Here is a 27,855-nt window from a genome sequence, read left to right as displayed (position 1 = left end):
CACAAATATTCTGCATATTCTGCTAAGCTCGTTAGCTCTCCATTCTGAGCCAGTACACCCATTTCAGAGCAAAACAGACCCAGTGAGGCTTCACACAAGGCCACTGCCAGCTCGTCAGCAGGGGCCCCGGAGTCCACTCACAATTGAAACACAAAGTGGGTATCCACCCTTTTAATTCACTCACAAAGCACGGCACCGGCCTCAAATGCTGACAGCAGGGGTAACTGTTTGAAAACCCGTTGAGACAAACAGCGTGTCCCGTCAAAAGACAGAAAAGGAAGCAGAATGCAAAGTTAAAAGCCAAAGCAGCAGAACAAAGCTGCAGGCATGCAGCACAGTCCAAATGAAATACATCGTGGAACTAGAAGGCACCGATAACAAGGTAAGAAATATCTCTACCTTTAAAAATATGGAATCCATTACCTACCACCATGTCCTTAGTGGTCCTATGATTGATTTTGATACTGACCTAATAACAAAGTCAAGACTGCTGTGCTTTCTCAATCATAGCTCACCTTTGAAAATTATTGCCGAAACAATATTTCCAGGTGGGTTAACAAATAGGCTCAAAATTAAGATAAATAAATCTACTACATTGACAGTTATACTCAATTCAGTATTTCATTGAAAACTAATATCTTTTTCAGTGATTAACAGAGTTGGTAAATTTCAGAGAAAACTCTCGACATCCTAAAGTAGCCCCTATTTAATAACTCAGTGTCAATTCTGGTTAAAAATAAGGAGATACCAAAATGTGATTAGTGTTAATAAAGTTTACCTGCAGACTTGTAAAGTGATAATGACTTTATGTTAAAATACTGTAGGCATGATCTCTGTTAGATAAAAGAAAAATGTGTGAATAATACTAAATTGTGAGCAAAATCAATATTGCACGGATTAAACTTCATCTTCTTCAGCTGTCACCTTTATATAAAAAAAACCTTCAGATTTCACACATTCCGAAGGGAGAATGTTACACTGTGGATCACCTGTCAAAATAACAGATGTACACAGATGAGGAAGTTAGTATCTTAACAAAAAATGATGAATGATCACCATAGTAAAATATGCTGAAACACTGGCATCCTGACAATCAAGCTGAGTAGTAGCAGGATAAAGAACAGTTCATTCAGCTTGTGATGTTGTTTTGTGCTTTGTGAAAAGATCTCGGACGAAGATTTTTCAAAAGTCAGGTGAGGTATTCACTACCTTCTGCATTCATGTGAGGTATCTCATGAAATCTGTAAATCAATGCTTGATCTGTGGTTATTTGTAAGACATGAACATTGAGATATTTGTCCATTCACATCATCACTGAGTAAAAGACTGAGTCAATGTCAAGCAAAACTGCCATCAAAGGAATAGTGTTGATCCCAGACTGAGACTCTTTCCATGCTTTGGAGAGCACTAAAATACTGGATGATTAATAACCTGGACATTAATATTGTTCTAACGATGAGTGGATTTGCAACTCGGAATGCTTTCAACACCAAGCTTTGCATGGCTATAGACCACGACAAGCCAGCCCCTAGAACTGACATTAATGGTGCCTCACAGAAGTATTTTTCTTACTTTAAATTTACCAGGTAAGCCAATTGAGAACAAATTGTCCTTCCATCAGTTCGGTCAAAATCTAATTACAACAAAAGGAGCGGATGAATCTAACGGTATAGCATACTTAATATCTTTGGTCTCAACTCGCCTGCATGAGGACATGACAGGCCGCTGGCAAAGTTCTGAGCAACCCCAACCCCCAGAAGGGTCCCCAAAACAACAATATAGATTCCTTCGAGCACGGAGCTATTGGAGCACATTGTTTCGACTGCACAGCTTCTCGGGAATCAAACAGAGAACTCTCTCTGCAGTAAAAGTGTAGCATTTATGAGGCAGGCCTAAGTAGATTCATATATACACTGGATCCAGACACGGAGTGCTTTACTCGTGGAGAATGAAGTGCATGAGGCAGGTGATGAAACGCAAATCAGCGAACGCGTGTCAGCACAGCTACCGACCCCCAGCTCGCTGGAGACTGAAACGCTGTGGTGAGCAGCAGAAGACACTGCGGGAACCTGAAAGAGCAGCCTGGTGTGAACTGGACTGTCATGGAAGTAGAACAAGAATGGGTAGAGAGTTCCCATTTGTTGGAGTGGAGAAGTGAACCCCCAGAAGAAGAATACCGGGTGGAGGGGAGTCGAGGGCTGACACCGCACCAGTTGTACACCAACAGAGGAGGGGGTAAACAGCCAGGGACAGCCAGGGCTGCGAAAGAGCCGTCTTTGACCCAGTGCGTACGGAGGCCAAGTGCTCGCACCCAGGATGGCTCCTGCAGTGACAGTGAAAAGGAGGACTGGGGAACAAACACAGGCCACCGCTGTAGTTGCAGCAGATGGGAGGCTCACTCAGGAATGGAGAGAAAAAAGCAGGCAGCAGGACAGGTGCAGAGAGCGGGTTGTGTTCCGCGGAGAACGGGGGCTGAAGAGACGCTTGTCTGAGCTGCAGCAGTTCTGGGCTTGGCGCAACGTCAAGGGAGGAAAACTGTCCGACGACAAAACAAATCCTTGAGGCCTGCAACTGGCCATCAATGGCAACCAGCAAGAGAGAGCTGTGAATCGTTTGTGATTGTACAGTCCTCAAGAGCTAGAGGTTTTTTTTTTTAGTTTTACATCCCCTCTCAGTTCCTTTACTGAAATTTATTTGAGATACAGATGGTTTTCTTGGGTTTTGGTTTAAACAGGTAGCTCGATCCACAGAACTGTTCCAATGATAGTGGGTTGTATCCTGAGTCTGAGTACATGTGCGTAAGGATTTATCACATGTAGTTTAATAATAATAATTACTTACACTTATATAGCTCTTTCCTGGACACTCCACTCAAAGCACTTCACAGGTAATGGGGACTCCCCTCCACCACCAGTGTGCAGCCCTACCCGGATGATGCATTCACCTTTGATCCCTTACACCTTAAATGTAGTTTGTGTAATAATAATTTGTGGATAAAATTGACATAAGACTTCATTGTTATTTTTTTGCAGGTAATGACAACTTTGGAATAATCTACTATCACAAGACCATAATGAATACCTTGAATACCTTGAGTTTAGGATGCAATAGGTGAGTGTTTGCTAATAAGTGATAATTGGCTGTACAGTAGATTGTTTTGTTTTTTAGGATTACAAGTAGAGTTAATGACCAGGGGCACTCAGTTGTGGACAATGAATTTGTCTTTAGGTCACCCGGCAGCGTCATCTGTTTTTCTAAAGATTAGGAACAGTAAAGAACTGATAAATCAAGAGTTTGTTTCAATCACTGGAACTCCTTGATTCTTGATGTCTGAAGCGTCTTCAACATTTTGTTCCAAATGATCTCTAAATGACTTAATTTGACAAATTAGGGTTAAGTTATGTGCAGGTCTTTGGAAATTGATGACAGCCTATGAAAATGCTGGATAGGTCTCCTTCAGGAGGAGGGTTGGGTTCATTGTGACTCCTGCTTTAGGTTCATTCTAGCAACATGAACGTCAGTAACGTCTTACACATTATACTCTACCACTCTGAGCTCTTCTGACAGCATTCGTTTCACACCTGCGCAGATACATTCCAATTTATACCAGCAGATTGCAAAAGTTATTTATCTACTCGCCCTTATATTTTTATATTATTTTTGGTCTTTTAACTCACAACATGCATTGGAAGGTGATCAATAAGGCCTTGATCTTTGCTTGCAGTCATATACAGTACTAGCCCTGCCGATGCCGAACAACACCTCATGAGCAATGTTAGATGAACTCTTTGTCTTGCCATTAGCAGAACGAGCTGTGTTTCTCACTGTGTAGTAGCTGCTGGCCTTCCCTGCTTGGCTGCCGGAGCACCTCCGCGCTATCACAGCGCTCTTGTGCAAAAGGCTTGTGTCAGAGAGGGGCCCCTCTGGCCTGGAAATGTGTCATCAGCACATTTCCAGGCAGCACAAACAATGGTCAGGGTCACCAGTGAGTGACACTCACCTTGGCTCTCGTTGCTTTTTTAACTGATCCTGAGTAAATCCGTTCGGCGGGGTCAGAGTGCTGACCGGCACTGCACAAAATCAGGTCTTCCAGCTTAGCTATCTTTTAATAAGTCATCTGTAACATGCTGTAAGATTATAGGGAGACTTGGAAATCAGCCCCTAGTAGTTGCATTATTCACTTAATCGCCAGCTTTTTCTGTGTGACCTGACGGAAAGTCAGAAGGTTTGGAGGCTTTAACAATATACTCTGCATTAGTGGGCAAGCACAAACAAATAATAGCGGTGACACTGCGGCCAAGGATCTGCGCCTGTGGCTGGAAGGTTGCTGGTTCAAATCCTGTGGCCGTCAGAGAAGTCTTGCTTCCTTGGGCCCCTGAGCAAGGCCCTTCACCCCAGCTGTTCCAGGGTGCTGTATCAATGGCTGACCCTGCGCTCTGACCCCCAGCTTCTCTCCCTGTCTGTGTGTCTCCTGGAGAGCAAGCTGGGGTATGAGAAAAGACAAATTCCTGATGCAAGAAATTGTAGATGGATAATACAGCAATACAGTGATCGTATCTTAAACTGGAGTGATTGTAGACCTTATTTCACCATACAGAAGTTAATGTTTAATTGGGTTCAAAGTCCCTTTTAGCAGAAAGCCTTTCTTGTTCAAACCTAATCAAAATGTAAAAATATAGATTGTCAGAAAGCTCGACTTACCTTGCACACAGAGAAGGTGCTAGTTTTCTTTTTGAGAGACTGCAGCACAGCTTGTCTTGTCCACCTTGGCAGGTAAATAATAAACTTTTCTGTATCTGCATCTTGTTTTTGTGGAGCAGTTTTTACCCTCAAAACTTGAACACATCTTAAGTTCGTTTCTGCTTTCAGATGTTTAAATGTAGCCTATTTTAAGAAGCATTCTAAAAATGAAAGCAAGGTGCAAACTTATTGTAGCCTCTTAAGATTCTTCAAGTGTATTACTTCGTTATTAATGTACTTTAGAAAACAGTAAGTACAGTAAGTGTTAAAATTAGAATTATATGTGGACTCACTGGGCATGATTTTTCTTGTTGGCAAACTGCCCATCTACATCTAATGAAGTTAATTAATTAAGCGGACAGTATTTTCCGCTCTGTAAGTATGCTTTCCTTTTCTCTTACCATTTTCAATAAAATAAATACATGTAATTTTAGGCTTATTGTTCAAATCAGAAAGTCTTCAATTTCTCAGTGTTGTAGTTTTCATGTTTTTCCAGTCTCCTGGGATGAACGTTGTAAGGGTTTGGTTTAATAATTACAACAAAGCGAGGCCTGGGGGGGGGTACCAGGGTTTGTCTGGACAGCCTGAGAGCAGACGAGTGCTGTGAAACAGTTTACACAGCGAGCCAGGTTCCTGTCCGGCCTGCTCCTGAAGAGCCGCTGTGTGTGAAGACCTGGGGAAGATGTGAAACTGGTCCGGTGAGCTGCGTTAGAACGCAATGAAAATCCAGCAGCACATTGGCCCTCCAAGACCGGGACACCTCTGCTTCAGGCAATCTCAATACAGCCTGGGCTGAGGTTTAGCTCGAGAGCGCCTGATTACAAGCTGGGATTCCAGGCTGAGCCACTGAATCTATCAGATCCGTGAATTTTAAGATAAGAGAGATCAGATCACTTTATTGGCCATATACAATTCCTTGCATCAGGTATTTGTCTTTTTGCATACCCCAGCTTGCTCTCCATGAGACACACAGACGGGGAGTGAAGCTGGGGGTCAGAGCACAGGGTCAGCCATTGATACGGCGCCCCTGGAGCAGCTGGGGTGAAGGGCCTTGCTCAGGGGAGTAGGATTCCTCTGCCGCCCGCGGGATATGAACCGGCAACCTTCCAGCCACAGGCGCAGATCCTGAGCCACAGAGGCACGGCACCACCCAGTGGTGTGATTTTATATGCACACGAAGAAACAAAGGGGTGTTGTGGGTCTCCCTGGAGGTCGGCATCATTGACCACTCACCCCTCTGTAGCCCGACCTGGTCCTGTCTGAGGAGCTGTGAGAGGCCAGGCGGGATTAGCACACGGAGCTGCAAGGAAAATGTGCTGCAAGTGGTGTTGTTTGGCCAGCAGGTGGCACTCTTCTCACGTGGTCATTAATGATCCCACAACATGGTTCAGAAAAGCAGGGGCGTTTATGCAGGTGCCCTGGCTAGATTCTCCAAGCCTGTGGCAAAATAATCTAAAGTCCCACCTCTTATTCAATCGATGGAGCAGTTTCTCACTTCTTGCTTTGAGCAGTGGGGCTGCCTGGCTGATGCTCTTCACGCAGGGGTGCTGAAGGAGCTGTCCCAGAGTTTGCCCCTTCCTGTGTGCAAAGGGCAGCGAAAGGCAAGACCTTCTTCTAACAACTGCGAAAAGCAACGCAGCAGCACGAAATACAGCTGGCTTATTCTGAGGACACAGCTGAACGTGGTCGACCCGTTAGTAGCTCACTATTAACAGCTCACTCGACGTCCCTGTTGACAGACATGTCCACAAACTTTTGCTGCTCCTATATTTTTCCTTCCTCCACAAGACTGTCTGATTCTGGCCTTGGCTTCGGTAGGTGTGGGAGATAGTCAGTGGAGAGCGGGAATGGGGGGACGAAAGAGCGAGCGACCGGGAGGACGGGTAGGGCAGGAGAGATGGAAAGCCTAGCCTAGCTCCAGGAGAAGCCTGAAAGGTTGAAATTGTGGATTATGTATCCCTGCTCACTCCTTCATTCTCACACACCCGACAAAAACGTTAGATCTTTCTTCTTTCTATAATTTCCAAATCAAAAAAGCGTGGAATCGACTTTGACTTGTTCCAAAAACCCCTGATTGCGGACACGTTGTGGAGAGCAGCAATGCGAGGCGAAGCGGTGCCGATACCGCCCTCCGGTCCAGCGCGACGGCTGATGCGGGGCGCTGTTCCTCAGCTGCTGTTTTGTCGCACGTCTCCGCGGTCCTCACCCTGAAGGGCCCTGAAACAAAGACATCTGTCTGCTCCTGTCTGCCCGTTTAGACACTCGTGCCACTGCACTAAGATGCCTATGGTCTGTCTGACCGACTTCGAGGAATACGCCAAAGAGCACCTGCCCAAGGCCACCTGGGACTACTACGCAGCTGGAGCTGACGAGTGCTGCACCAGGGATGACAACCTCCTGGCTTACAAAAGGTATCGTGGCCGGGCTCGACCAGCTGTGGGTCAGTTAGCAGCAGCTAACTCTCAGTGGGGAGGGGAGCAGAGTGATGAAGCCAGTTCAGAGATGGGGGTTATTAGGAGGCCATGATTGGTAAGGGCCAACGGGAAATTTGGCCAGGAGGCCGGGGTCACACCCCTACTCTTTTCGAGAAACACCCTGGGATTTTTAATGACATCAGAGAGTCAGGACCTCGGTTTAATGTCTCATCTGAAGGACAGCGTATAGTGTTTATAGTATAGTGTCCCCCTCACTATACTGGGGCATTAGGACCCACATAGACCACAGGGCAAGCGCCCCCTACTGGCCCTACTAACACCCCTTCCAGCAGCAGCCTTAGCTTTCCCAGGAGTCTCCCATCCAGGTACTGACCAGGCTCACACTGCTGAGCTTCAGTGGGCTGCCAGCTGGGAGCTGTGAGCTGTGAGCTGCAGGGTGATATGGCTGCTGGCAAATGGCAAGCAAAAAAAGCAAAGCGACTACATGCTCTCCTCACGGCTTGTGTGAAGAGGCCAGTTGGGCACCGGAGAGGCGTCCCTTCTCAGCACAGAGCTGTGAGGGTGGGATGAAGGGAGACGTCGCTTCAGCAGTAACGCTTCTGTGGTTAAGAAACGAGGCAGCAGGAGAACAAAACTTCAGTATTCCTTTAGGGATGAACTACACCATTATAACATCATGCAGTGCCAAGTGACTTGCTTTAAGAGATCTTTCGAGATATAATGTGTCCTGAAGTACAGATAGAATATTTTGTAACCCCTTCAATTTAAATGAGTGCAGTAAATGTGTGTCAATAAAGATGCAGGAGGAGCACACAAAAATGGGTTGTCTACACGGAGGGGTTGTTGGCTGCTCTGCAGTGGTGGATAATGAAGCGTTATCCTGGCTTTATCCCGACAGGGGAGCTTTCAGATCCTCTGGGATGAACATTGCTGAATACATACAATGAATTAGTACAAATGCTGGGCTGCAGTGAGATGGTCTTGGATAGCCTGACGTGCAGGAAGGAAGCAGGAGTGAGCTTTGATTTGCAGGAGGGACGTTTCAGGCTTTAACACAGTGCCTGCAGCGTGTGTGAAACACGACTCCCTCGATGTATTGCCATGCTGGTGGGAGCTCGGTCTCTTTTCTTTCCCTCAGAATACGCCTGCGGCCGCGCATGTTGCGGGACGTGTCGGTCAGTGACACCAGGACGACCGTTCTGGGCACGGAGATAAGTTTTCCTGTCGGCATCGCGCCTACTGCCTTCCACTGCTTGGCCTGGCCGGATGGCGAGATGAGCACCGCAAGAGGTAGGCGCGCAAGCTTTTCCTGGCTTTTACCGGCTTTTCCCTGTCCTGCTTCAGAATGGATGCGAATGCCGAGAGAAGGGGTACCCTACACGTACACCCACAGATCCGGCTCGACAGGCCCGGTGGAAACGCAAAACTTAAACCTGCGGGCAGAAGCAATGGTGTCTGTGAGGAATGAGTAAGGAGCAGCCGCCCCGAGACCAGAGGCTGAGCTTTAGAAAGACATACTGTACATGTGGAGTGTGTTTTCACAGCCAAAGACCCCGCCACACTCAGACACGAGTTTCTGAGTTGCAGTTTCAAAGGGCCATTCACAAAGCGAACCAGTAGATGACGCTCTGTTTCCAGCTTCAAATCGCTCAAGGAACACGACAGAGAGACCATAACACAAGAACTGTATTTGCTTATTGCTTGGTTCATGCTTTCCATTTTTACACCCTTTTCAAAGATAGACTTCAAGATGTAATCCTTGTACACAGTAAGTGTGGGTTCTGCTTTCGAACATCACGTTAGACACCAACACTGACTCCAGCTCAGAAGCCAGTTTTGATTCAGTCCAATCCTTTCGATAGTCACCAGAAGTGAGGAGATATAATTTATTATTGGGCTGCGATCTTTTAATTGCTCCTTCTGTTCCCACTGGAAGAGCGTTTTCTACAGTTACAGTTTTCTACATCTACAGTTAGTTACAAATAGGACATTATTCAGACCTAAATCTTTGACAGCTCTTGAAGTCAGATCAGTCGTTACACTGAGCAAACAGAAAAAGTGTCAGATTTTAGTGTCGAAGAAAAGGAAAGTCTTCCAGATTAAACCTAATAATTGCAATTCATTTGTGAATAAATTCCCATTCCATTGGAAAACGCAACGCAACTCTTACAGCCCTCATAAACAGATTAAGCAATTCCGCTGGCGAAAGGAGGAAAACAGTGTTGCCTTTTTTTTAGCATCGTAAATGGTTGTGTGATAATCGCGTTTTTTTTAAATCATAAAACAAAATAAAAATGAAAATAAAAAAGGAAAAGGCGAGCCATCTAAAGCCAGTGTCGTTGCACACCCGTCATTTGACAGCCACCGAAGCCGTGAACACCTGCTACATCACCAGCACGTACTCCACCTGCTCCGTGGAGGAGATCGTGGCGGCCGCTCCTAACGGGTACCGCTGGTTTCAGCTGTACGTGTACCGGAACCGCAAGGTCTCCGAGCAGATCGTGCACCGCGTGGAGGCGCTGGGCTACAAGGCGCTGGTGCTCACCGTGGACGTGCCCTACACCGGCAAACGGAGGAATGACATCAGGAACCAGTTCAGGCTCCCGCCGCACCTGAAGGTCAAGAACTTCGATGGCGTGTTTGAGGTATGGCCCCTCACCTGGAAAAGCACGCTCATTTGTTTTCAGATCCCGATTAACATGCGGTTTAGTGGAGTTTATCCACTAGTAATCCTTTCTAGTAAGGTGTCAACTCTTCTCATTTTTAAATGGACTTCCCCCTGGTTTCCGCTTGTGTTCCGTAGTTCATGTTCTGATTGCTGAGAAGTTCACGGGCTTAGCTTTAAGGATTTTTAACAGATGAAACAGGTGCCGTTGTAGTCTTCTCCCCGGTCGAGAAGGGAAAAGGTTCAGTGTAGGATGTCCCTTTAAGACTGGGGGTGTATCTGCTTACTCTTCTCCGGATTGATTTGAGAGCAGCAAGGTTTTTTAACATGGCCATCAGACTTGCACACGGTATTCTGAATGAGGTGTTTCTAGTACCTCCGCTAGTTGTACCTTTCAGCTTAAAATCCTAACATTCCGTTTTCCTGTTCCAGTGTGATAGTATCCCCGATGTCACATGCATAAAAGGATTTATTATTGAGGAATACGCTCTTTTGACAAAACAATCAAATCATTGAACATCTCTATACTCTCTCCATGTTCTCTCCATCATATTGTGGTATATTAAGATTTCTCCCCTTGGGGATTTTTTTTTTTGGACAAAAATCCAACACAACAATACAACAGACCGAAATACATGACCAGCAAAAGACGACAGCAAGAATACACAGAGTATGACCAGTGATATTTCCGAATATAGCATTAAGCATTCCTTGAAGTCTGCCACAGGGTGGATTGTAGATGATTTTTAAATAACAGATAACAGCAGCTGCTGTCAGCGCTGTGTGTTTCAAGCAAGCGCTGATGTCTGTGTACAGTACATGTGGTAAAGAGATGCACGAGGTCTGGGCTTAGTAAAGCACTCTTCCCGTGGCTCATATCAGCAGGAAAACAGTGGCCTGGAGGAGTACGGTGTCCCTCCCAACACCCTGGACCCGTCCATCAGCTGGAAGGACATCTACTGGCTCCAGTCCCTGACCCGCCTGCCCATCATCATCAAAGGCATCCTGACCAAGGAGGACGCCGAGCTGGCCGTGGAGCACGGAGTGCAGGGCATCATCGTGTCCAACCACGGGGGCAGGCAGCTGGACGGGGGGCCTGCGACAGTAAGACCTGACTCGCTGGCCCCGCGCCCTACAGCTCATCCCCTCATCCCTCGCTCTCTTTAGCCCTGAGCCCTACAGCCTCATCCCCTCATCCCTCGCTCTCTTTAGCCCTGAGCCCTACAGCCTCATCCCCTCATCCCTCGCTCTCGTTAGCCCCGCGCCCTACAGCTCATCCCCTCATCCCTTGCTCTCTTTAGCCCTGAGCCCTACAGCTCATCCCCTCATCCCTCGCTCTCGTTAGCCCCGCGCCCTACAGCTCATCCCCTCATCCCTCGCTCTCTTTAGCCCTGAGCCCTACAGCCTCATCCCCTCATCCCTCGCTCTCTTTAGCCCTGAGCCCTACAGCCTCATCCCCTCATCCCTCGCTCTCTTTAGCCCTGAGCCCTACAGCCTCATCCCCTCATCCCTCGCTCTCTTTAGCCCTGAGCCCTACAGCCTCATCCCCTCATCCCTCGCTCTCTTTAGCCCTGAGCCCTACAGCTCATCCCCTCATCCCTCGCTCTCTTTAGCCCTGAGCCCTACAGCCTCATCCCCTCATCCCTCGCTCTCTTTAGCCCTGAGCCCTACAGCCTCATCCCCTCATCCCTCGCTCTCTTTAGCCCTGAGCCCTACAGCCTCATCCCCTCATCCCTCGCTCTCTTTAGCCCTGAGCCCTACAGCCTCATCCCCTCATCCCTCGCTCTCTTTAGCCCTGAGCCCTACAGCCTCATCCCCTCATCCCTCGCTCTCTTTAGCCCTGAGCCCTACAGCCTCATCCCCTCATCCCTCGCTCTCGTTAGCCCTGAGCCCTACAGCTCATCCCCTCATCCCTTGCTCTCTTTAGCCCTGAGCCCTACAGCCTCATCCCTCGCTCTCTTTAGCCCTGAGCTCTACAGCCTCATCCTTCGCTCTCGTTAGGCCTGAGCCCTACAGCTCATCCCTCGCTCTCGTTAGCCCTGAGCCCTACAGTCTCATCCCTCGCTCTCGTTAGGCCTGAGCCCTACAGCTCATCCCTCGCTCTCGTTAGCCCTGAGCCCTACAGCTCATCCCTCGCTCTCTTTAGCCCTGAGCCCTACAGCCTCATCCCTTGCTCTCGCTGGCCCTGAGCTCTACAGCCTCATCCTTCGCTCTCGTTAGGCCTGAGCCCTACAGTTCATCCCCTCATCCCTCGCTCTCGTTAGCCCTGAGCCCTACAGCCTCATCCCTCGCTCTCTTTAGCCCTGAGCCCTACAGCCTCATCCCTCGCTCTCTTTAGCCCTGAGCCCTACAGCCTCATCCCTCGCTCTCGCTGGCCCTGACCCTACAGCCTCATCCCTCGCTCTCGTTAGCCCTGAGCCCTACAGCCTCATCCCTCGCTCTCTTTAGCCCTGAGCCCTACAGCCTCATCCCTCGCTCTCGCTGGCCCTGAGCCCTACAGCCTCATCCCTCGCCCTCGTTAACCCTGAGCCCTACAGCCTCATCCCTCGCTCTCTTTAGCCCTGAGCCCTACAGCCTCATCCCTCGCTCTCGTTAGCCCTGAGCCCTACAGCCTCATCCCTCGCTCTCGTTAGCCCTGAGCCCTACAGCCTCATCCCTCGCTCTCGTTAGCCACCGTGTAGACAACCTATTTCTGTGTGCTCCTCCTGCATCTTTATTGGCCACACGGAAGAGCAATAAGGAATATCGGCTGAGCATAGTCTCTACCAAAAAATGCTCACATGGAAGTCTGTTTACTGCCACAGTTCACGAGTCTTTTGTGCTCTTGCACAGTCTTACACACTTGGCACTCTGTGTGATGCCTTTTCTTCGCAGATAGACGCCCTTTTGGAAATCGTGGATACGGTCCAGGGCAGAATAGAGGTCTATCTGGATGGAGGCATCCGCACAGGGAGCGACGTGCTGAAGGCTCTGGCTCTTGGGGCGAAGTGTGTGTTTATTGGAAGGCCGGCCATCTGGGGTCTGGCGTACAAGGTAAGACTATAACAGCAAAAGTGACCCTTGCACAACAGGTATGATCTGAGGATTTAAGGGTTTCCTTGAATGTTTAAGCTTGTTTTTCCTGAATGTGTCAGTGTAGCTCTGTAATGACATAAAATAGTCATCCCATCGAGGAGATAATGGAGTCCTTGGTGAGGACAACGTCCTCGACTCACCCCCGTGTCCAGGTGGGTTCGAGAATTGGGGGCAGCAACCACTAAATTACATACTTTTGCATTGCTAATGCAATGCTCCACCACTGTTCTCCTTCATGCATGTGTTTAAGCGGATGGTATGAGAACTGACACTGGTGTTTGAATTGCTGTTGTCAGCCCTGATTCAAAGCCCTGTCCAGCAGGGGCCAGAGAACATTGATACATTTGCCACAAAAGAAATGCAACAGTCAGGTATACAAATATAGTTCACAGAAGTGCAATGCATTTTCAATACAAATGGCTGGTAAGGTGTCAAAATGAAAACATTATGGAGCTGGTATGTGGTTTCAACACAAACTTAATCAAATTAAGTGAGAGCCCTGATCAGCCTCTGGACAGCCTGCTGTGGGAAGTCCCAGCACTCCTGTACAGTGGCAGCCTCCTCGTTAAGGTGAAATGGTCACATTTGTTTCCCATTGGTGGCGGTGGTTGAGTTTGTCCCATATTTGTTCTATGGGACTCAGGGCAGGTGGAAAGGCTGCCCATGGCCGTACTTGAGCATTTTCTTCTTGAGGTTATGCCATTGTAATCCTAGTACCGTGTGATCTTGCATTGTCCTGTGGGAAAAGTGACAATTGAGGATTGGCTTGGAGGGTGATCAGAAAGCTTGTCTTCGATAAGCATGAGAGACATTGCTGTATTAAAGGAGATTCTTCCGCATAGCATCACACTTCAACCGTCCACTGGGTGGTTTGAACATTGTCAATACAGTGTAATGCTGAACCATGATATCCGTGCTACATCAATTTATTCTCTCAGCTGTTAATGTGTTACTCCTGAGGGGCCTCTAAGTCCGCAGACCATCTTCAAGCAAGCAGTCATTCTGCTGATAGGCAGGTTATGCTCTACCACTGGAGGGTGACACAGTCCATGGCCCGTCCCTCAGAGGCCTAACTTCCTGGTTTCTCTGGATTGCTGATTGTCAAGATTGGACCTCCTGTCTTCAGTCACGCCGACAGCAAACACGCAGTCTTACACAAGAGGGACGCAGTAGCATCTTTCGCAATTCTTGCGTCGATTACAGTCATCAGCTCATTTTGGTTGTGCTTACTCAGTTCAAACACTGAACTCCAAAGACAAAAAAAATTCCCAAAGAATCATGCAACTCAAAACAAATATACCCATCTGATTACTACCTAAAACGTAAAGAAGATTAAATTGATGGCTAATGATCCACTGAAGCAAAACATTTTAATTGTGCATTGCTTGTCATTTTTAGTTTTCACCAGCTCTTAGTTACATGCTTATTAAAAGATACCTGTAATGCCTTCGGAAACGCAGCAGTGCTAGAATAATCATAATCTAATAGTTATCTTGATCTCCAACTCTGCCGTAACCCTGTACTGAAAAAGCAGTTCGAAGATGGGTGGATGGTCAGTTACAGTATCTTACGAATAAGGGCTGAAGTGAACTTCAGAGGGCTAATTGAAATCCGATAGTTGAATTAGGTGACTGGTGGGGTCCGTGTTTCTTGACGTTTGTGCCTTTCACACTAATACAGGGGGAAGAGGGATTGCGAGAGGTGCTGCAGATTCTCAATGATGAGTTTCGCCTGTCGATGGCTCTAGCTGGTGAGACACCAAGTTCCCTCTGACTGTAGATAATAATAACTCCTCACACTTCTACAGCGCTTTTCTGGACGCTCCACTCAAAATGGTTTACAGGTACTGGGGATCCCCTCCACCCCCACCAGTGTGCAGCCCCACCTGGATGATGCTCCAGTCCGCTCCCCCCCACACCAGCTCTCAGTGGGGAGGAGAGCAGTGTGATGAAGCCAGTTCAGATTATTAGGAGGCCACGATTGGTAAAGGCCAATGGGAAATTTGGCCAGGACACTAGGATTATCACCCCTCCTCTTTTTGAGAATCTCCCTGGGATTTTAAATGACGGCAGAGAGCTAAGACCTCAGTTTTAAGTCTCATCCAGACAGCTCCATTTTTGCAGTATAGTGTCCCCGTCACTGTACCGGGCATTAGGACCCACACACACCGCAGGGTGAGCGCCCCCTGCTGGCCCCACTCACACCTCTTCCAGCAGCAACCTGAGCTTTCCCACACGGATACTGGCTAAAGGTTTATACAGATTTGATAAAGTTTTACTCTGCTCCTCCACAGCAGTTACCAATCGACTGTGTGTAACAAGTGACAATTATATTTTTATATATTTTACTGCTCCTTTTTTCAAAAGGAAAGACAAACCCGCTCTCTCCTGCTTAGTCAAATCGAACAAGCAGTTCTTAATCTTTTGTCTGTTTTCTCACCATACAGTCTACAGATGTGGATTGACATTTTGGATAAGTAATGGTTAATATATCATTTGTCTTTACAGCTATATCTGGTATTATATTGTGCAACTAATTGCTAAGAATGGGTATGAGCTGAAATCTCAGGAAACTGACAGTTTGTTTTTAAAAATGTCTTTTGTAATTAATGCGCAGTTTTTCTTTTTTGCAGGTTGCAGGAATGTCTCAGAGATAAACAGAAACCTAATTCAATTTTCAAAACTTTAGTCTGCATTTCAGTTCTCTTCTCCTGAACCGAGGCTGTTTAAAAATGGCATATTTAATACCTGCAATTTAATTTCAAAGCAAGTGCAGCTGTAGTGCAGTTGAGACACGAATTTGGGAAGACAGAAATACCAGGCAGTAAACAGGATGGAAGCTCTTTGCTTTTGTCTGATTAAAACCATAAAGCCTGAACCTTACTGTCTTCCCCGACATGGTGAAAATGAGAAAATGTAAGGTGATGTGATGAAGAGTGTGTTTGTGTGGGGTGTGTGGAGGGTGCACAAGAGCAGAACAAGATGGTGAAGCCCGGTTCATTTCTGCGTTGTGACTGTAATCAATGCACATGTAAACGGATCTGAAGAAGAATTTGGTCTTGGATTGGCTGTACCAACAGCGCTGAGTAAGCGTGAGTGCGATGGTGGCTTTTGAGAAGAACGTTCTGTATCCGCAGAATCTGTTTTCCCAAGCAGCCGAAGGACACAAGTATGTGATGCAACTTAGGAAGAATAAAACTGGAATTTTCCAAAAACTCTTTTGTTTGGTTCTGTAAGTTAGGAAGGGGATAAACCATTAAGGTTTGTCATGAAGACATATAAAGGCACTGAAAGAGTAAGAGTCTAAATGGGTCAGGAGTCCATAGGCAGGGCAGAAGCCTGACCAGCCCTGGTGTAATAAAGGCACTGTCCTGCCCTCGTGTTGTCCGTAAGCTACTGGCCTATCTGGGTTCTCCTTTGCCTAAACTTTGATAGAATCCCTTCAGCTTTAAACAGCAGCCGGTGCTTTGTCCAACCATGGGCTCTGATCTCTTTAAGCAGTGGTCCTCGGAGAGCGAGCTTGCCGGAGGGAGTTCAGTCTCACCAGCTATTTCTGTAACGGGTGGGAAATGCCATTACAGTGCACTGCCTGCACAACACAGAAAGACAACTTCTTCTGGGTCATTTTTGTACATTTATTTTTTGAATTTAACATAATAATTGAGGTTGAATTAAACAGACAAAGCGGCTTTTTGTTAATTATCCATCAGCCACACGTAATAAAGTCATTCGGTCCTTCCAGCTGAGTGGAGTCTGCATGTTCTCCTGTGTTCACATGGGTCTCCTCCGGGTGCTCTGGTTTCCTCCCACAGTCAAAAGACACACTGGTGGGTTAATTGGCTTCTGGGGAAACTGGCCCTGGTGTGAGCGTGTCTGTGTCTGTATCTGCCCTGTGATGGACAGGTGTCGTCCAGGGTGTAGCCCGCCTTGTGCCCAGTGCTTGCTGGGATAGGCTCCGTCTCCCTCATGGCCCCCAATGGGATGAAGAGGTTAGAAAACGGATGGGTGGGTGGGTGGATGTCCAGCAAGACGCTAGCGCTAGTCAGAACACCAGCCTTTGTATTTATGAGGGTGATACTTTTACCTAAAATAATTCACATCTACTCCTCTTTTTCCAGCAAGGTGTTATACTGGATCAACTGATAAAAGTATTTACCCAAACCAGTCCCAGTGAGGATCTGAACGCACGACTTTACCTTTTTCTTACTCACCGTTACACCACTCTCTCGTCCCGCCTTCGCCGAGCTCAGCTGCGGCTCTGATGAAGTAAAGGGTTGGGCTGGAGCGAACACCAGCAGCTGCAGTGCGGGCTCCACCGGGACCAGGGATAGGAGGGGGTCCAGCCTGGGACAGAAAGAGCAGGTTAGCGACGCTCCGTCAGGAACCTGAGGAAACGAGAGAGCGGTGTACAGCCAGGCCTCCGTGACACCGGCCAACCTGGGCCTTTCCCAGGGTGGCCGTGTTCTGATGTAGCCATCCGTTCCTAAGACTGGCTTTAGAAAGAACTAACTGCTTGCAATACAAAGTCTCCCAGTAGTCGGCCTCTGAGGAACACAGCGTGAGAAAATAGGCGTGGGGTCAACAGGTGTCAGGGACTGAGCTGGCCTGAAGTGCGCAGAGAGGGGCCAGTGTCTCCCCAAGGGCGGCACGTTCGTCTTTCCCTGTTCCTTGAGCTTTCCATTGGCCAAAGCTCCTCCTCGCTCAGACGCTCGTCAATCCCTGAACACGGTTCTAACTGGACCTCAGACCGCTCTGGAACAGGAGGCGGAAGGACAACGCATCGTTACACCTGGCCATCTGCAAATGACCAGCTCGTTAATTAGCCCCAAGCCGTTAGCTCCGCCCACACCCAAGAGAGCGCATGACGAGCCCTGAACCCAGCCCAGGGACGCACTCAGGACAGCACAGAGGGGAACTCGCTGGGGCACAGACTGCGCCTCTGGACACGGGAGAGAACCTGAGCACCAGGGGCAGGCTCGCAGTAGAGGAAGGCTCCGGCATCATCTTTCTCCTTTTCTACACTGACAAAAGGGGGAGCATCAGGGACCCGTTATTTAGGGGGGATTGGCCAGAACTCGAAAGGATGCCTAAGACCACCGAGGACTCCCGGAGATTCTTTGCTGTGGCTGAAGGAGGCGAGCCAGGTCACCAACCCGAGCTGTTTCTGTAGAGCCCCAGCGCCGGACTGCTTATCTGGGACACTGGGTTTAGGGTGACTGGGGTTCATGAGGGTTCATGTGTTTCCTGAGTGTGTGTGTCTCTTGGGGATAAGTTTTGAGTGTGTGCTGTCCTGATCCAACAGAGGTCACGACTCTTGACTGCAGATGCAAGAGGAATAAAACTTCACCTATGTCGGATAACTGTCTGATGTGGTCTGTGGGTGTAGTGGCAGCTCTGGAAGATATCAAGAACCTGTTGCAGGGAAAAAAGTGTCCTGCAACCTTAGAAAATTCTAGGTGGTGTCGTTGGCTGCAAAGTTCAGAAGCAGCTCCTGCATTTAGGGGTCACAGCCCTGACACAGCCCTAAGTTCTGCATTAAAAATCTCTTCTTGTCTCTGTACACCTCCAGCACCAAATACACAAATAACTCTTAGTGTACACATCTTACTGTATGTCAAACACAATGCCACTTTCCATTGTCATTATTACCAAAACATGCCTGTAGTGATAATTCTCCCTATTGAAAAATGTCTAAAAAACTCCCGTTCTATGTAACTGTATCGACAAGAATTGCAGTCTGGAAGCGGATGGACTGCATGAAGATGTTTGAGGTACCAAATGCGAAAGCGAAATAAGAACAGGAAGTGTGACTATATGGGGCTGTGGTTAGCTTCATGGTTTTGCTAAGCATGATTTGTGTCGATGACATGTAGCGTAGCTGGAGGAAGAAAAACAGTATGAAACTGGGGCTCGCAAGTGTACCTTGAACAGCTTTGCTGCTGAAACATTTTCTAAAATCATTTCTAAAGGTAAGTGCACTTTCATCTTGGCTTCCTCGCAGCTCAGTGCGTCGATCTCTGCAGCTAGTTTCGTGGGGCAGAAAAATGACACAACACCGTGATATTGGGTGTGATCTAGGGGAAGAAGAAAAATGTTTTTGCAATCATCGGGAGATTTAACATCAGCCCAGAGAATTACCTGAAAAAGTGACATGAAAAATGGCTTCTAAAATGGACGTTTGTCTGGTATTGAGCTGCGGCTTAATGCGGAAGCCTCTTTGTTCAGAGTTTTGTCACATGTAATGAAGAAGGAGAAGGAGATTTTTTTTACAGAAATCTCATACATGAACACAACTCTAAATTAAATATATGTGATAATAGCGATATCTCATACTGTATATATCGCTCCAGTGGACTCCTGTTTAATATCGGGACTAGAAGCATGCTATAAGAGTACAGGAAATTCATATTTTTTCAAGAGCTTGTTTTCGATAGTTAAATTAATTAGATAAGTCAATAATAATCCACTACCCGATTCTGAACCGCACACTTTATGTATACATTTTTATTTAATTGTCTCAAGATTATTTGTATTATTTATGGCACTCATTACAGGACAGAATTCCTTCAAAATATTGCCATGTCATTTTTTTTTCTTCTAGGAGCAGCGATTAAGGAGTGGCTTGAAGAACTAATTTTAAAAATCACAAAAGATGCGGTAAGTAATGTGTATGTAACTTTCGTACAGTGAATCATTATTTTTACATGCTCTACCACAAAGGTTAAACGAGCAACACTTCTGAATTTATTCTAACTACGTATTAGCCCCAGTTTACAAGTGTTTAAAAAACAGTCAAGATCCAAGACCTCCCCATCGTACACTTTGGCTGCAACACACTGCAAAACAGCTCTTAAAAGGCGAAAATGCAAAAGCATTTCTTGGTTAAAAAACTCAAAAGACAATCATGAGGGAAATGTTGACAATCCACAGGATTCAAAACTCCAAACCAGGGGAACTCAAAGCACATCGCGCTAGGTTTGGGCGCATTGGAAATTCTTAGAAAACTTTTACACAAACTGTCGTTGCTTCAGCTGATGAAGATGATATGCAGTATTCACCAGCCGCCAGCTGCTAGCTGTGTTCTAGAAAGTGCAGTGGAGTTTCCTGACATCCCTCCTTTAATGGCAGAGAAGGCCTCATCAGTGGCAGCTAGCAGGAGAGTGAAATGGCAGCTGAAATGCACTTTCTGAAACCCTCTGAACACCTCTTAGAACCTCAGATTTCGTTTACAGCAGAGGGATGCCTGTTGGAAACCTAAGAGTTTCGGGATAAAGTCGCCTGTCCCCCCCTCGTTTTCAGTCTGCACGTTATTCTCCATACCTGCCACAGGGCATTTTAAGAACACTAAATTGATTGATTGCTTGTGTCATTCGATATGGATCGGAAATTCCAATAAAGGATCCGAATCTTTACGATCTTCGACTGAGTGAATGCGTGTGTCTGCGACAGCCTCATCGTTTGGCTCCGCTCGTTCACGTGCTGCAGGAGTGGCGTCACCCCTGCTGAGACCAGACGGTATAGATGACGCTGGAGGACTTTGCACGAGTATCCAAGGTCCTTCCTAGAAAGGCCTGGAAATATCGACTACCAAGAGAGCGGCACTGTCTGGCCCTGAGCCGCATCTGAGTGACCAGCGTCTCCCCCATCCAAGTGACCGTCGGAGTCGATTGTCGGTGTCTCCCACATCTGACTGACCGGTGTCTCCCGCATCTGACTGACCGGTGTCTCATGCATCTGACTGACCGGTGTCTCATGCATCTGACTGACCGGTGTCTCCCGTGTCCGAGTGACCGGTGTCTCACGCATCTGAGTGACTAGTGTCTCCAGTGTCTGAGTGACTGGTGTCTCACGTGTCCGAGTGACCGGTGTCTCATGTGTCCAAGTCACCAGTGTCTCATGCATCTGAGTGACCGGTGTCTCACGCGTCTGAGTGACCAGTGTCTCACGCGTCTGAGTGACCAGTGTCTCCTGTGTCCGAGTGAGCAGTGTCTTCTGTGTCCGAGTGACCGGTGTCTTACCCGTCTCAGTGACCGGTGTCTCCTGTGTCCAGGAGCAGCGATGAAGAGCAGATGCTGTGCCGGAAGCTTTCCCGGATGCTCGGAAGAGGCCTTCCGAAGGACAAGCCCCTTGTTCCCAGGAAGCCCAGCACCAGAGTGTTCACCTGCAGTGCCCACGGCTCTGCCATCCTCCAGGTGCGCCTTGAGTCCGGTCACAGGGATGGAGCATTCTCTCGCCCGCCCGCCGGCCCCAGTGCTCACACTGGCCCCAGTGCTCAAGCCCGCCCGCTGGCCCCAGTGCTCACACTGGCCCCAGTGCTCAAGCCCGCCCGCTGGCCCCAGTGCTCAAGCCCGCCCGCTGGCCCCAGTGCTCACACTGGCCCCAGTGCTCAAGCCCGCCCGCTGGCCCCAGTGCTCACACTGGCCCCAGTGCTCACGCCCGCCCGCTGGCCCCAGTGCTCACACTGGCCCCAGTGCTCAAGCCCGCCCGCTGGCCCCAGTGCTCACACTGGCCCCAGTGCTCACGCCCGCCCGCTGGCCCCAGTGCTCACACTGGCCCCAGTGCTCAAGCCCGCCCGCTGGCCCCAGTGCTCACACTGGCCCCAGTGCTCAAGCCCGCCCGCTGGCCCCAGTGCTCACACTGGCACAATGCTCACCCCCACCCGCTGGCCCCAGTGCTCACACTGGCCCCAGTGCACACGCCCGCCCGCTGGCGCCAGTGCTCAACCCCACCCGCTGGCCCCAGTGCTCACGACCACCTGCTGGCCCCAGTGCACACGCCCACCTGAATCGCAGCTAACATTGTTTCAACGAGCCTGAGCATGTAGGCCACACGAAACCCGTTAACAAAAGCTGAAATCCGTTACTTTTGCGTCATATTAATCTTTTCCTCTGAAACACAACTTTCGTGAGCACACCTACGTCCGTGTCACTGTAGTATCCACACTAGTAGACAGTCCGGGCTCCACGAAACCTTACTCGGCTAACAGCCACTTCCAGGAAGTTCCTATGTCCTCTTCTGCTTAATCCATATGCTCTCTGCTTCCTTTTCGTTCCTGCTAGGGGTTCGACCGGTTCCGCTCCTGCAGGATGCTCTGCGACGTGGCTCTGGTGCCTGGGGATGGAGAGGAACCCTTCCCAGTCCACCGAATAATCATGGCTTCCTCCAGTGACTACTTCAAGGCCATGTTCACAGGTACGTGTGGCTTTATTATTCATGACACACCAGTGGCTTCACTATTAAACGTTCCTCTGTCATACTCTCCCTGACAAACTCCTTGTCACATGGCATCCCCGCACTGAGAATAAGCTTTCCATTCTTTTTATTAGAACAGCGAGGCAGGTTGTTCCCTATGGGATTAATAAAGTATTATCTATCTATCTTGCAGTATGTTGTTCTGAATTGCAGGACATTTTAGGCAGATCAGCATTTTGTGTAATAATGCAATATCAGTAAAAACTGAGATTTCTGCCATATGCTTCAACGTTCCACACTTAAGCAATCACATTTTATATTTTTGTTACATCGCTCTTAATTTTAATTGCATACAGTAATTGTTTATGCATCTGCCAGATTTACATTTTAGCTATGCTCTACTAATGTACATATAATAATAGTATATATGAATATTAAAGTATACAAATGTTATTATCAAAATATGTTGGTATATTTTTATGTTTCTCTAAAAAGATCAAATTTCCCTAATATATACCATTCATCTCTGTCCACAAAGAGCTGCTCAGTTATTTATTCTTAATATTGTCACACAAAAATCGAGACCTGATGATGAGAGTGTTTTGTGTGGTCACCAGCGTCAAAAACAAACAACACCAAAAAAAAATTGCTTTCGCCTGTGCTTTTCAATGCTCGTTCGAGAGCTTTTGACTGCAGGGTCCTCTTTCGGTTTCACCCAAAGGAGGAATGAAGGAGCAGGAACTGAAGACCATTAAGCTTCACGGGCTCAGCAGAGTAGGTCTGAAGAACATCATCGACTTCATCTACACGGCCAGGGTGACCCTCCACATGGACAACCTCCAGGACACCTTGGAGGCCGCGAGCTTCTTGCAGGTGATGCCGGTTCTGGGCTTCTGCAAGGAGCTCCTCAGCAGCGAGGTGAGGGAAAGCACTATGGGTGAAAGTGACCTGCTGCCAGCCAGAACTCTCGAACCTGCTTTCATTCCCAACTACTGCTGTGCTGCGTTGCGCCAACCACACATCTCACTCGCTGACTGCGGAGCCTTTTTCGGCAGCTGCCTAACAGGCAAGATGTGCCAGCGGCCTCCTCTCTGTAACTCTCTGTGACTGTTCTCGTGGCCTCTTCTCTTCTGCTTGCCCTGTCCCACCTCTTTTTCTCATATCTCTGCTCCTTCTCTCGTGCACAGTTTTTCCTCACTCCTCTTTTGCAGCGCGTAATTCACCTTTGCTCGATCAGCCCTGCACGCTCCCCCCTCTCACCTCGCTGACGCACTGGCCTGATGGCCGCCAGAACAGTTCAGGCTGCCTCCGGGTGCTGAACGAAGTGTGCGTGTGCACGTACTGTACCTGCAGGTCACCATAGAAAACTGTGTGGAAGTGGGGCGAATCGCGAGCGACTTCCACCTGGAGGAAGTGCAGGCCTACGTCAACGAATTTGTGCAAAGGAACTTCTTGACCCTCGTGAAGTCCAGCAGGCACCTGCAGCTCTCTGAGGAGAGCATGGCCTACGCGCTGGCCAGCGACAGCCTGAAGGGCCTGAGTGAGATGGAGCTGTACCATGCCGCCTGCGCCTGGCTCAAGCACGACGACGCCCGCAAGGCGCACACCTACAGCCTGATGAGGAACGTCAGGTTCCCCCTCATGAGCCCCAACGAGCTCCTGCAGATCTCGCAGGGGGACGAGCTGCTGCGGGCCGACACGGACTGCGTCAGGCTCCTGCTGGAGGCCAGCAACTACCAGATGATGCCGTGCATGCAGCCCATCATGCAGTCGGAGAGGACGCGCATCCGCTCGGACGCCAGCCACCTGGTCACCCTTGGGGGGGTGATGCGGCAGCAGCTGGTGGTCAGCAGGGAGCTTCGCCTGTACGACGAGGGCACCCAGTCCTGGAAGGCCCTCATGCCTATGGACGTGCCCAGGTACCAGCACGGGATCGCCGTAATTGGGAACTTCCTCTACATCGTGGGCGGCCAGAGCAACTATGACACCAAGGGCAAGACGGCGGTCGACAGCGTCTACAGGTACGACCCCCGTTTCAACAGGTGGCTGCAAGTTGCCCCCCTGAATGAGAAGAGGACCTTCTTCCATGTGAGCGCCCTGAAAGGCAAACTCTACGCTGTGGGGGGGAGGAACGCGACAGGAGAGATAGGTGAGACCTGCGCATTTTCCTTCCTTCCCTTTATTGTCCCAGATGGGAAGTTTGCTTTGCAGGCAGGTACAGACATGACACAACACACAATACATCGACACAACATGGACCCATTAACAAACAGAAGTCTAATGTCAATGTGCCTCAACACAGTCAAAGACATGTCTGGGGCAATGGAGGGCATCACTAGCGCTTCCCATGTCTGAAGATTTAAACAGCAGGCAGTGTTACGGTGCTATATACTGTACTGTATATCAACAACGAAGAGACAGAGGTTGCAGTCATCTCGGTGAAAAACTGTTTTGGAGGTTTGGAGTTAAGCAGTTTGCACAACAGGCTGACTTTCTTGCCATTTATGAAAAAAAAACATCATAGTAATCTCCTACTGTAGGTGTGAAACTGAAAATACTTAATTGGTCGCTGAAAAATGAGAATTGGTCGCAATTTAATTTTAAAAGCGTTTGTAGACACGGGGCTTAGCCCACCGCCCTGTTTGACACTTTTTTGTCACGGCTTTAAGGGCTCTTCTTGTGCATCTCTCTAGTACGCCAGTGAGACATTCCTTAGCCAAGCAGTCTCTCAAACGTGGGAGGGAAGATTGCTTGCAAATCTAAACATCATTACAATCACTGTGTTTCCAGTACTTTGAAGCCTAATATCTCAATGCATTAGCAGTAAAACGGTAGCTGTACCGAAGTACAAGCAGCAGTCACTCAGCTGCTTAAGTATTTTCTAAAACTATCCGTTATTAACGTATTTCTTCTGCTAAACATTACTATTAGAGCAGGTGACCTGATCTTCATGCCTGTCAAAACCTTATAAAGCTTAACACTGAAGGTGTTAAAAACCCTCTGTCTTCTAACAGCGAGCGTGGAATGCTACGACCTCTGTAAAAACGAGTGGAGTTTTGTGTCACCAATGGCAGAGCCACACTATGGACACGCAGGAACGGTTCATGGGGAGCTGATGTACATCTCAGGTGAGTAACCGTGAGTCGAGGTTTCCCTTTTATTTATACCATCCCAATTTCAAATGCACATGATGCTGCGGTCTGTCTGATTTTGCAGTGACGGTATAGTTTGGGGCATACAGGTTATGAAAAGGTCCAGATAACAATGATATACTGTACCCTGGCCAGTCGAGGGCATTTAAAATCTGAGAAAAGGAGGAACAGGTTTACATGGAGCCACCCAGCCATGATGTTGAAACCAATACCCTGGCTTCCTTCAGGAAACAACTGGATGGGCTTCTGAGGGTCTGTTGTCACATTGCAGTTCAGTTTTTGCATTAATACTAATACGTTCTATCCACAGGACTTTCGTGTTATTGCTCAGAGATTTTTCTTTTCAATAAAATTCACTGCTGGTCAAGAAGTCTCTAAAACCTCGATTATATTTTTTCTCAAAATTATTTTTTTGCTCAACATTCTTAATGCTTCTATTTAAAAATACAGGATTCCGAATGTTTTTTTTTTGGTTGGATTCGGAATACTGAGAGCCGCAAACAGGGTAGAAATTAAGTGGGAGCACTGAACCGTGAAGAAGATACCCGTTTAGGGCGCTGAATATTAGTGGATTAGTTCTCTCACCCATCTAATCTAAAAACAGCTAACAGAACACGTCAATTTACATATTGAGCGTTATCTGTGTGGTTTATTCAGGAACTGTGACATTTTCATACCACGTTTCAGTCTTTATCTTTAAAGTAACACAGTGATGTTTCTTATCATTGCTACTGGAATCCTTCAGTGGTCTCACAACCAGAGTGGGTGTTGCATCCGCACTGTGTACAGTAAGTTCCCTCCTGTATGGCGAGCAGCTACACTGACCACTGATCACAGAACACAGAATTCAGAGCAGAGGACCAGAGCAGGCGGAGAGCAGCCCTGGTCTTCACAGGCGTTCTCTTTCACTCTGATACCACTTCCTCTCCTGTCAGCTCAGATGTGTGTTTGTACTCATTTACTACGCCGTTGCACAATTGCACTGCAGCTACAGGCACGACTGTAACAGTGACCACAGGCCGCTGGGGCAGCTTGCAAAACAGGGCAGGATTCCCACGTGGGACGTCCTCGGTGTGGGATGTTTTCTACAGCCCCTAATCAAATGATTTGGAACAGGAATGAGACACCTCAGAAGTGGCACTTAAACTAGAAACCTTAAAAATTGAATGTCAGTAGATTACCAACACCATGACCAGCATCAAAAAGAAATCTATCACAGCCTCTCTCACCTTTATCAGCAAGAGATGTCGAGGTGTAGTCTAAAGACAGGACTCTTGAGACACACACACCCGATTTCACCAACTGCTTTCAGCCTCCTCAGAAACAGCTTCTGCGCTCCTGCTGCTGCTGCCTGCTCAGTACTGCCTTCTACTCGCTTCCTGCTTTTCATCTGAATGAAATTTCCCGCTAACTCTGCGTTCCAAAATGTTACATTGACACCCACGCTCACAGGAGGCCCTGAGCAACAGTCGTGATCCTGTGGTCAGTGCAACGTTCTTCATCGCTCTGCCCCGGGGGGAGGGCTGACAGCTAGTGTCCCAGTCAGCTCTCGTGGGGCGGGTGCTGAGTGTTTCTGTGCCCGCCCTGCAGGGGGCATCACGCGCGACACCTTCCAGAAGGAGCTGACTTGCTACGACCCCGACACGGACAGCTGGAGCCGCCGAGCCGACATGTCCACCATCCGGGGGCTGCACTGCATGTGCGCCATCGAAGACCGGCTCTACGTCATCGGGGGGAACCACTTCCGCGGCGCCAACGACTACGAAGACGTGCTGAGCTGCGAGTACTACGAGCCCGGCACGGACCAGTGGACGGCCATGGCGCCCATGCTGCGCGGGCAGAGCGACGTGGGCGTGGCGGTGTTCCGGGGCGAGATCTACGTGGTCGGGGGCTACTCCTGGAACAGCCGCTGCATGCTGGAGATGGTCCAGTGCTACAGCCCCCAGAGGGACGAGTGGAGGAAGGTCTTCGACGTGCTGGAGCCCCTCGGGGGGATCCGGGCCTGCTCCCTGACCGTCCACCCCCCAGAGGGCTCTGTCGAGTCGCAGATACAGGAGTGTCCGCTCTCGCCCAAGAGCTGAGACCCCCGGGCACCCACGGGCACCCGCTGGGCTTGCTTCCAGATCCACGAGAGATCTCTCTCTCTCTCTCCACAGCCCAGACACCTCACCAGCCTCCTGCTGTTAAATTGTCCGGACCGCTCCGAATGTAGACTCCTGCTCTTCACGGCGTGCCCTAAACAATTCAGCCCAGAGCTCCGCTTCTTGACAGGCGGAAAACTTGTTCAGGCCAGCATGCAAAAGAGTAGTTCTCTCGGGATGAATGCAAATAACCGTACTTGTATTTGAAAGAGTCTATTTTTCCATTTCTTTTTTTGAGCATGGATAATGCCAAGTCGTTATCTTTTCTGTGTTTTCACAATAAAATACTGATGACGAAGTAGCAACGTTTGATGTCCTTTACTCTGATCTGTAATATTTAATGTTTTGCAAAAGGCAGAATAAAAGTTATATAAAAACCTATCAAGTACACCGGAAGTCATACAGTACGTATTGTGTTTCTACTTGAAATTGCTCTGTTTCATTTTTTTCCAAAAT

The 27,855-nt window shown here is 48.4% G+C and overlaps 2 protein-coding genes across 4 annotated transcripts; both read left to right on the top strand.

Annotated features, from left to right (window-relative positions):
* Nucleotides 1-234: 234 nt before the first annotated feature.
* hao2 (hydroxyacid oxidase 2 (long chain)) lies at nt 235-16,129 on the top strand. 3 transcript variants are annotated; one of them, XM_015364001.2, is made up of 9 exons: nt 235-382; nt 3,033-3,111; nt 6,999-7,151; nt 8,314-8,465; nt 9,537-9,820; nt 10,726-10,944; nt 12,715-12,873; nt 14,596-14,665; nt 15,548-16,129. In XM_015364001.2, exons 2-9 carry the CDS (start codon nt 3,074-3,076, stop codon nt 15,601-15,603), a joined length of 1,131 nt encoding a protein of 376 aa, XP_015219487.1. In that variant the 5' UTR covers nt 235-382; nt 3,033-3,073; the 3' UTR covers nt 15,604-16,129. The 3 variants fall into 3 exon arrangements, with proteins under 3 accessions (XP_015219487.1, XP_015219486.1, XP_015219488.1); XM_015364000.2 differs by having other exon boundaries at nt 240-382; nt 10,723-10,944; XM_015364002.2 differs by lacking the exons at nt 235-382; nt 3,033-3,111 and adding an exon at nt 4,646-4,773 and having other exon boundaries at nt 10,723-10,944.
* Nucleotides 16,130-16,226: 97 nt separating this feature from the next.
* Nucleotides 16,227-27,700, top strand: LOC102685767 (kelch-like protein 9). Its single transcript, XM_015364472.2, has 8 exons — nt 16,227-18,883; nt 19,516-19,571; nt 20,965-21,106; nt 21,974-22,106; nt 22,828-23,024; nt 23,460-24,255; nt 25,121-25,234; nt 26,849-27,700. The coding sequence occupies exons 2-8, from the start codon at nt 19,567-19,569 to the stop codon at nt 27,337-27,339; spliced, it is 1,878 nt and encodes a 625-aa protein (XP_015219958.2). The 5' UTR covers nt 16,227-18,883; nt 19,516-19,566; the 3' UTR covers nt 27,340-27,700.
* Nucleotides 27,701-27,855: the final 155 nt, after the last annotated feature.

This window comes from Lepisosteus oculatus, chromosome 15 (assembly GCF_040954835.1).
Source record: "Lepisosteus oculatus isolate fLepOcu1 chromosome 15, fLepOcu1.hap2, whole genome shotgun sequence".
Classification (NCBI taxonomy): Eukaryota; Metazoa; Chordata; class Actinopteri; order Semionotiformes; family Lepisosteidae; genus Lepisosteus; species Lepisosteus oculatus.
The sequence above is the reverse complement of the archived record's forward strand: the minus strand, read 5'-3'. Positions and strand labels throughout refer to the sequence as shown.

Excerpts from the sequence above, each read along its gene's own strand:
- LOC102685767 (XM_015364472.2), top strand. Across the intron at positions 21,107-21,973 it reads ACGGCTCTGCCATCCTCCAG|GGGTTCGACCGGTTCCGCTC; the intron begins GTGCGCCTTGAG and ends CGTTCCTGCTAG. Across the intron at positions 22,107-22,827 it reads CTTCAAGGCCATGTTCACAG|GAGGAATGAAGGAGCAGGAA; the intron begins GTACGTGTGGCT and ends TTTCACCCAAAG.
- hao2 (XM_015364000.2), top strand. The coding sequence starts at position 3,074 with ATGAATACCTTGAATACCTTGAGTTTAGGATGCAATAG. Across the intron at positions 7,152-8,313 it reads AACCTCCTGGCTTACAAAAG|AATACGCCTGCGGCCGCGCA; the intron begins GTATCGTGGCCG and ends TCTTTCCCTCAG. Across the intron at positions 14,666-15,547 it reads CCTGTCGATGGCTCTAGCTG|GTTGCAGGAATGTCTCAGAG; the intron begins GTGAGACACCAA and ends TCTTTTTTGCAG.